Source organism: Myotis brandtii, unplaced genomic scaffold, assembly GCF_000412655.1.
Source record: "Myotis brandtii unplaced genomic scaffold, ASM41265v1 scaffold630, whole genome shotgun sequence".
Classification (NCBI taxonomy): Eukaryota; Metazoa; Chordata; class Mammalia; order Chiroptera; family Vespertilionidae; genus Myotis; species Myotis brandtii.
This window is the reverse complement of record NW_005370412.1, coordinates 1,939,758-1,949,713: the sequence shown is the minus strand read 5'-3', so window position 1 is coordinate 1,949,713 and position 9,956 is coordinate 1,939,758. Positions and strand designations below refer to the sequence as shown.

The following is a 9,956-nucleotide window of genomic DNA, read 5'->3' as shown; positions in this document are numbered from 1 at the left end:
CCTAAGACCATCAGAAAACACATATATAATTACATACTGTTTTTGTGATTAATCACTATGCTTTAATTATGTTCAATTTGTAACAATGAAATTGGGGGTCACCACAACATGAGGAACTGTATAAAAGGGTCGCAGCATTAGGAAGGTTGAGAACCACTGCTCTAGTTTCTAGGAGAGCCGTCTGCCACCTGAACTACGATTCCCAGCATTCCTGGTGCTCCCAGCGCTCTGGGCTTCCACTTCCGGTCCTGGGGCTGCCATCAGAACTATTCCCAGAATTCCTGGTGCTCCCCGCGCTCTTGGTTTTCCCTTCCTGCTCTGTCTCCGTTCCATGGCCTCCCACTCTGCCAAGTCCTCTAAGCAACCAGCTCTCCCTCTCAGCTCTCCGTCTGGCGGCTTGGGAGCCAAGTTCCCCAAGCCGTTCCACCCTCCCTGGCTCTCCCGCTCTGCTCTCCGCCCGGCAGCTTGGGGGGTGACTGAGGGAGCCATGTCCCCCCCAAGCCTCCAGCTCTCCTGCTCTGCTCTCCACCCGGCGGCTTTGGGGGAGCAACCAAGGGAACCACGTCCCCCCAAGCTGCTGGCTCTTCCGCTCTGCTCTCCACACAGCGCCTGTGTATACAAATTAACCCGCCATCTTTGTTCGGTTAATTTGCATAAGCACTCCTGATTGGCTGGTGAGAGTAGCGGAGGGATGGTCAATTTACATGTTTCTCTTTTATTATATAGGATGTCACCCCAACAAATTCAAGAAAAGTAGAAAGGAAATGCTTAGGGACTTGAAAAAATTAATCCATTTTCAAATTAAAAACAAATTTTATTTTTACTTATAACAATATAACATTAAGGAATCCTAGAGGCAGAAAGCATTTTAAAATGATTTAGGATATTAGATTTTTATTTAATATTTTTCAGAACCAAATGATTTTAGAACTGGTTGTTTCATTTAAAAATTTAGATTCTAATTTTGCTCTTTGAAATTATATGATTTTATAATATGTTGGGGCAATCTATAGTTATACTAGCTTAGTTGGGGAGGAGGTTCTCATTTATCACATGGCCTACCAGTTTGTTGTATTAAAAAAGTGTGAGGAGGTACTTGAATGGAGAAAGAAAGAACCATAAAATGCTATTACTAGGAGGGTTTTTAGGGAAGTCATCTAATATAGTCCCTTAGTTTTACAAGAAGGAATGATGCCCACAGAGATTAAGTAACTGGTCCCAGGTCACACACACATCAAATGGCAGAGCTGGAACTGGAAACCTGCTCTCTGAACTTTAGCCAATTAAAATTAAAGTTGAATTAAGTTGGCCTATCTGCTTTTAACCTTAGAATTAAAAAAAACACCTACATTGATGACTTAAAGTTATCTAAGTAGAAACTGAGCCTTCTAAATAGTATTTATTGAAACTGGAAAAAGGTCCATTGGCTCATTGCTGAAGTTGAATAGCTGCATAGCTCAAGTTTAGAGTGTGAAAGTGTGACTTTAAAAATTACGCAATTACTCATGGATTTCTTAAGATTAAACATTATCATCTATATATATAAAAGCCTAAGCAACCGTTCGACCTGTCGACCAGTCTCTATGACGGACACTGACCACCAGGGGACAGATGCTCAACACAGGAGCTGTCCCCTGTTGGTCAGTGCGCTCCCTCAGTGGGAGCACTGCGCAGCTGACCGATGGATGCCAGACACAGGGCTCAGGGCTGGCCACTGCAGCCCGGAGACCGCAGTGGAGTGGCAGTGAGCCTGCTGAGCGGCAGTGGCAGGCACATTGGGGCCAGGATGAGCAGGAGCAGCAGGCGGCGTTGGACTGCTGGTTTTGGCCCGATCCCTGCAGGCCACGAAGAGGGACCCCACCGGGCCTCTAGTAGGAACATAATAATCTCCATGCTCTATTAAATCTATTATACATCTAATCCTAGTACACTTTTCTTACTATCAGAGGCCTTGTTTGGGTGATGCCTTAACAACAACTATAAAGTGTATTAGTAGCATTTTCTATTAGTGGGCATTTATGTCTCCATAATTCACAAATTTTATTTCTTGTGCAGCATCTTGAAGGATTGTTAAGTCTAGTGTAAAATACTGTGCTTTTCTCTCAACTTTAGTTATTTAGCTTTTAAAAGATACTCTTTACTTCTAAAATGTACATATATTAAATAAGGAACATATATGTTCTGGGAAGAAGTTCTAACTTTAAGTTAAAACTTTAATTACACTATTTATTTTAATTTATTTTTCTGTTAGCCCTTTCTTCTGGTGTTCATTTCTAACCTAGAGCTTTTGAATATGCTTAATCTTTACAAATGAAGAAAAAGATCACTATTTGTTTTAATAGAGAAAATTATCCTTTATTGGGCTGGACAAAAAAATTAAATTGTATCTTTTTACAGTTTATTGCACATGTTTCAATATTCTACTTTTTGTACTAGGTCATGCATGCATTTAACGGTTATACACTTAATAAGAGGGTGGGTGAAATTTGAGTGTTGAATAGATTTTTTTTGGACCTTTTGCCAAGTAAATGTGTTTTCACAAAGTATTTTGATAATTGGCATCAAAATAAGTTTATTGTATGTTCTTGCATTAAAGAATGGCATTAAAGAATGGCAAGGAAGATTGCAGTGTCTTACTGAAATTTGGAAAATTTATTTTTCCTCGAACTTTGGTGCAGAAAATCAAGGCAATCCAGGTGTATGTGTGTGTGTGTGTGTGTGTGTGTGTGTGTAAATGAAAGAGAGGCGAAATACTAAGTTATATACAGAAAACAGACTTGAGATCGTCTGTTTTCTAAAAATACACATAGGAAAGACTGTGCATACTTTTTAAAATCCAAATGAGTGGCTGGGTTTATGCCTAGATTTTCTCACTTCTGTGACGTACTGATATTATTCCTTGCCCTTCCAAGGCAATAAATGTTGCCTTGATCCACAAGTTATTGTTGTGTGCATGTGAACAGGAGCATGCTCTGTCAAAGAGAATTAGCCTTTCCATACTTACTAGACTTATTTATTCTTTCATGTATATAATGATCTATTTGTTATTTAAAAAGAAGGGAAACTAGTGGATATTTGCTGTTTTTATAACTTTAACATATATAATTTTCTTACCTTTAACCTTGTGATTGAGCTGTCCACAGCATGAATTTTAAAACTGGAATTAGCTTAGTTTATTCTTAATTATGTGTCCTGATATTTTATAGGATAGATATTGTATTTCAATATTATTATTCAAGTGGGCCTTTGTTAAAAATAAAGCAAGAAACCTCTACCTGGTCCTGTTAGTAGCAGTAAATTTTTTTGTTGTAGAGGTGAATAGTGTATTTTTACTATAAATTGATTTTCTAAATTATATTATTTTCAAGTTGATCATGATGATAAGGTTAAGTAAGGCAAATGTAGTGCTTTTTTATTTAATTTCAAGCTTAAAATATATGACAAGTTACAGATATAAAAATCACTTGCTCAGGATTACATATGTATGTAGTATTGCTGATACGTAGGTTCACAGCCATAATTGTACTTTATGCTAAAGCTTATGGGGCAATTTATTTAGCTGCAGAATGTACTTCTTATTATTTACTAACAAACAAGTAAATTACTTAAAAGTATAGATGATGGTTAAGCAACATGTGAGAAGAAAGGCACGTTTATTCAGAAATCATTGGTAAGGTCTATAAAAAGTACATGTTTTATGTGTCACACAGAGTATAACACTTGCTTTAACTGAGTAGCTTATAATGTTCTTCAGGAAACATATTAAAAGTTCCTCACTCAGCTCTTATGCTTTCCCTTTCTCATTCTTTCTGCCTCTTGATCTCTTGGTTTTAAAATCTTCCTCCTTATTTTGTAGACACTGCTCTCCTGTTCACTACTTCTTCTCTGTCTTTACGTCTCATCACTGGGCCTCTCTCAGTGTCTGTTTTCCCAACCTCCATCCCAAATTCCAGCTGTATATCTACAACCAGTTGGTCAGGTAACTGCACCTTTTTCAGTGCACTCTTTGATAGAGCATGCTCTGTTCTTTCTGTTTGTTTTGTTTGCTTTTTTCTTTTTTTTTTGTTTGTTTGTCCTAACAGCTTAGAGGCCTCTTGTCAAATGTCCCATAGATTTTACCTTTTTGTTTCTACATGAATTTAACATGCTGGCTGTTCAAGAAGTGGAGTGACAGTTCCTGGGCTTTTTATTAAGTGTTTGTTGGATGCGTGGGTGCATTTTTGTTGATTAGCTACCACTGCAGATCTAATTCCACTAATATAAGCAGCCCACCTTTTATTTAGCTGTTGCATCTACATTTGAGGACAGTTCAAAAAGCTTTTCCTAAATCGGTTATTTCTCCTAACATTTTGGAGCTAAGAGTTACTGGGCTATTTAATTTCAAAGATCAGGTTAAATTGAGAAATTTGAGGTATTTGCTGCATCCTTTACTCCAGTAAATAAACAGTTACGTTTATATACATTAGACATCTGACTGTGGTGCTCAGTGTTCTCTTCGTGAAAAACAGAGTAACACCTGACATTGTATCTCTTAGGTAATGGCTACCAAACTCACTATACCTGAGGCAAAACCAGACTGCATTTGAAAAAGGGACATGAACATGCTTTTTGTTTGTTTGCTTGTTTGGGGGCTTTAGGGGTGTTTTTTTTTGTTGTTTTGGTCTTTGTTGTTTTGCATTTGTGTTTTCTGGCCTGAGCCTTCAGAAAAAATTCCTTATGTCTGCTTTTATAAAAAAGAATCACCTATGAAAAATGAATATATATTATCAATCATGGTTGTGCAGATGTTCTCAAGATTTTTTTCTCTGAATTTACCACCCTTTTTTCCTTTGCTACTCTTACAATTACAAGTAAAACAAATTCTCTCATTTTCTAAGTTGACTTATCAAAGCCTCTGTTATCGCAAACTTTTTTAGAGGAGTAGTGTGAATGTTCTTTTTTACACAGCTTGTTGATAAGGTGCTGAGTGATAGCACTCTCAAAGTGATTTCTGCCTGTAGACTTGTTCTCTCACTGTTCTTCATGGTGTGACCATAGGTTTCTGACAAAGCGGGAGCAAAAACTAATGCAACGGAGACAACATGCAGAAGAGCTGCTAGAGTGGAAGCGACGTTTAGATGCAGAGGAAGCAGAAATTCGTCAGATGGAAAAACAAGCTTTGGCTGCCTGGGACAAAGAATTAATAAAACCTAAAACTCCTAAGAAAGAATTGGAGGACCAGAGAATAGAACAGAAAGGTAATAAATACTGACTGTATTCAGACTACAAACTAAAGCCTAATATAATGAAAGAGTTACTTCATTATTTTTTAAAAATGTGAATGATTAAGGGTGATGAAGGCCATATATGTACATTTGCTACAGAAATTGGAAAGTTGGGAAAATATTGTGAATAGCTTTATGCTAATATACTTGAAAACTTAGAAGAAATGGGTAAATTCCATGAAATGGAAATGGGGTATTCTGTGACCAAGTGGAGTCTAACACATTAAAAAATTGATAATGTGGTGAATGACTTAGACAAATTTAAGGGAAAAAATCCATGACATCTTAGTGGACTCAAAAAAGGCAATCTAAAGTCTAAAAAGCATTTGTAATAAAGCACAAACCAGTCTTAAAACAGACATCATACTTAATGATAAAACATAGAAGGCTTTCCCTCTGGATTTGGAAATAAAACCAAGATGCCTTTTTTTTTAGGGAGAGTGGAAGAGAGAGGGAAGGACAGAGAGAAACATCAAGGGAAACCCATTGATTGGTTGTCCCCTGCAGGAGCCCCACCCAGGGCCTGGGCTGGGGAGGAGCCTGCAACCAAGGTATGTGCCCTTGACCAGAATCGAACCCGGGACCCTTTGTTCCGCAGGCTGACACTCTATCCACCGAGCCAAACTGGCTAGGGCCAAAGATGCTTATTTTCACGTAAGGCAGCAGTCGCCAACCTTTCGGACCTCACAGACCACCAGTGGTCCGTGGATCACCAGTTGGCGACCGCTGACCTAAGGAGTGAAAGGAAAAAGCAAAACTCTCCATTATTACAGATAGAGCTATGCACATAGGAAATCTAGCACTCACATGACAGTTATTAGAATTAATAAGTGAGTTTAGCAAGGTTGCTGGATATAAAATCCATAAACAAAACTCAATTACATGTCTATAGCAGAAATTGGTTAGAAAAATCTAATTTTTAAAAGAAATATCATTTATAATAGAAATAAAAAATATGAAGTACCTAAGAATAAATATACCAAAAAGTACATGATCTTTGTTTATAAAATTAACAATTTTATTGAGACATTAGAGAAGACCAAAATAAATGGAAAGCTTTCCCATATTTACAGACAGATTCAGTATCATAAACTTGTTAATTCTCCCTGAATTTATAGATTCAAGACAATTAAAATCAGAAACCCAGCAAGATTTCTTCATAAAGTTTAATAAGCTCATTTTAAAATTTATATGAAAGAGCAAAGGACCAAAAAGCAAAGACACTCACTCCTAAAAAAGAACCACAAAATGCAGGAACTTATTTTACCAGATAGCAGACTTCTAAAAGTATAATAATTTAAACAATATGATATTTGTACAGAGATAGGCAAAATAACTATGAAACAGCCCTGAAAAAAAACCCTGCATAAGAAAATTTTACTTTTGACACAGGTAACTTTGCAGACTAGTGAAGAAAGGAGGAACTCTCCAATAAATTTTTGTGGGAGAGAAAAAAAAAAGTTGGATCCCCACATGACCATATAAAAAGATCCATCTCAAGGAGGAAAGAAACTTGTATATGACAAAACTATAGAACTTTTTGAAGACAATATAAGAGAGGTATTTTTATAACACCCAGGGGAGGGCAAGATTTAACATGCTATGCAAAACAAAAACCATTAAGGGAAAGATTGGTAAATTCAACTTCAATAAATTAAGAATTTCTGTTCATTAATCACCATAAAGTAAAACAAGGTAAGAGATTTGCAGCACATCTGACTGACAAAGGGATAGTATCAAGCACATGTAAACTACTCCTGTGAGTGAAAAAGAAAATGCCAACTATGTTTAAAAAACAAGAATAGGCAGCCTGGCCAGAGTGGCTCCATTGGTTGATTGTCAGCCTGTACACTGAAAGGTGGCTGGTTCGATTCCTGGTCATGACACATACCTGGGTTGTGGGTTCAATCCCCAGTCGGGGCACGTACAGAAGGCAACCAATGGATGTTTCTCATATCAATGGTTCTCTCTCTGTGTTTCTCTCTTTCTCTCTCTCTCTCTTTCTCTCTCTCTCTCTCTCTCTCTCTCAGCATGTCCTCTGGTGAGGGTTAAAAAATAAAGAAAGAAAACACTTTTTTTAAATAGACAAAAGAGCAGACACTTCACAAATTAAGAACTCCAAATAGTCAATAAACATATGAAAAGATGCTCAACTTCATTAGTATCAGGGCATAAAAACCATAAAGAAATACCATTGCATACCTGAATACATTTTCCCCAAATTTGGTGGCTTAAAAAGTTTTTTATGTTATCACTTCTGGATGCCAAAAGTACAAACTCAAGGTGTTGGAGGGACTCTTGATTCCAGGAGACAATTCTTTCTTTCCTTCTCCTAGCTTCTGGTGGCTAAACAATAGGCATTCCTTGTATCTGCATAATTCCAATCTCGCATAATCATCTTCTCCATGTCTGTCTTCTCTTTTGTCTCATAAAGAAACTTGTCATTAGATTTAGGGCATACCCACATAATCTAGGACAGCCGTGGGCAAACTACGGCCCATGGGCCGGATCCAGCCCGTTTGAAATGAATAAAACTAAAAAAAAAAAAGACCGTACCCTTTTATGTAATGATGTTTACTTTGAATTTATATTAGTTCACACAAACACTCCATCCATGCTTTTGTTCCGGCCCTCTGGTCCAGTTTAAGAACCCATTGTGGCCCTTGAGTCAAAAAGTTTGCCCACCCCTGATCTAGGATGATTTCATCCCAAGATCCTTAATTACATCTGCAAAGATCTTTTTTCCAAATAAGATTATATGTCTTGGGGTGGGGGCTCATCATTCAAGCCATTTACAATACTAACTAAACCTGTTCTTATGTAGGTGGAACAAAGAACGCCATTCCATTTCTGGGTATATACAGAAAAGAACTGAAAACAAATTTTCTAAGAGATTTGCACACTCATGTTTATAGCAACATTATTCACAATAGCCAAAAGATAAAAGCAATCTGGTGTCTGTCAATAGATGAATAGATATATAAAATGTAGTACATACATGCAATGAAATATTCAGCCTTAAGAAGGAAGGAAATTCTGACACATGTTATAACATTGATGAATCTTGAAGACATTATACTAAGTGAGTTAAGCCAGTCTCAAAAGGACAAGTATTTTATTACTAGAGATCCAGTGCACGGATTCATGCACCAGTGGAGTCCCTCAGTGTAGCCTGCGGGGATCAGGCTGAACCGGCAGCCCAGTGCTGCCTGCCGCTCCTGCTTGCCTCTTCTGCTTATCCCAGCCCTGCTGTGCCTGCCACCGCCGCCACTGGGTAGGCTCACTGCTGCTCCGCTGTGGTCTTCGGGCTGCAGTGGCCAGCTGTGAGCCCTGTGTCTGGCGCTCGACGGTCAGCTGAGTGGCGCTCCCGCTATGGGAGTGCACTGACCACCACAGGGCAGCTCCTGTGTTGAGTGTTTGCCCCCTGGTGGTCAATGAGTGTCATAGCGACCAGTCATTTGGTTGTTTGGTCAACTAGTCACTTAGGCTTTTACATATATAGATTCCACTTATATGAGATACCCTTGAGTAGTCAAATTCATAGAGATAGAAAGTAAAATCATTGTTGCTAGGGCCTTTGGGGAGGAGAGAATGGGGAGTTAAAAGTACAAAGTTTCAGTTTGAGATGATGAAAAAGTTCTTGTGATGATGATTGTACAATAGTGGGAATGTACTTAACTTCACTGAACTGTACACTTAAAAGTGGTTAAGATTGTAAATTTTGTTATGTGTATTACCACAACTTAAAAAAATTAATTTTTTAAAAGTGGGGTTGTATAGTAAAAGGTCTAGAAAGACACACAAAGCAAACCCTACTTGACTGCCATTGGTTTATTTTTGAGGTACAGAAATTGGGCCAATGAAAGTGGTTGGGGATAATTGTATAAACCAGTGATGGCGAACCTTTTGAGCTCGGCGTGTCAGAATTTTGAAAAACCCTAACTTAACTCTGGTGCAATGTCATATATAGAAATTTCTTGATATTTGCAGCCATAGTAAAACAAAGATTTATATTTTTGATATTTATTTTATATATTTAAATGCCATTTAACAAAGAAAAATCAACCAAAAAAATGAGTTCGCATGTCACCTCTGACACGCGTGTCATAGGTTCTCCATCACTGGTATAAACTAATCACTTTACATACATCTGCACAGTTTCAAGGTTATTTGTTTTCTACTATGTTCTTGTATTATTTTTATGACTTAAAAAATAAGCAAAAGACAAAGAAAGAGAGAGAGAGAGAGAGAGAGAGAGAGAAGACTGCCAAAATGAAGTCTTCCACAGACAGCAGATTGGAGAACCTTTGGTAGTTATCTCTCAGGACGTAATAGTACAGGTGACTTTCATTATTTTCTTTGTACAATTTTTATATTGTTTGAACTTTTAAAATGAGCATATGTTATTGTTATTGAACAACAAAAAAAATATGTTGAAGGACATAAAGCCAAACTGTAGAGGATTCTTCTATTGCCTACTACCTAAAAATTAAATCATTTTCTAAACCATTTAAAATTTATTCACATTCTATTTTGGAATAGGTGAATATCCTTGAGGATTTTTAGAATTCCTTCATTTAACCATTCTGATTATGCTACACATGAACAATATAAAAACATACCTATTTATTTATTTATTTTTATTGTCTAAAGTTTTACATATGTCTCCTTTTCCCCCAATTGACCGCCGCC

General features: G+C 37.4%; 1 protein-coding gene across 7 annotated transcripts in view; it reads left to right on the top strand.

Moving 5' to 3' along the window:
* CEP350 (centrosomal protein 350kDa) overlaps positions 1 to 9,956 on the top strand; it is a 115,661-nt gene that overhangs the window by 74,125 nt on the left and 31,580 nt on the right. For 6 of the 7 annotated variants that reach the window (XM_014528343.1, XM_014528342.1, XM_014528345.1 and 3 more), the window contains 2 exons: positions 3,857 to 3,979; positions 5,038 to 5,237. In XM_014528343.1, the coding sequence (XP_014383829.1) occupies positions 3,857 to 3,979; positions 5,038 to 5,237 (323 nt within the window). The remainder of the gene's footprint in view (positions 1 to 3,856; positions 3,980 to 5,037; positions 5,238 to 9,956) is intronic. The other variant, XM_005880236.2, reaches the window with a different exon arrangement.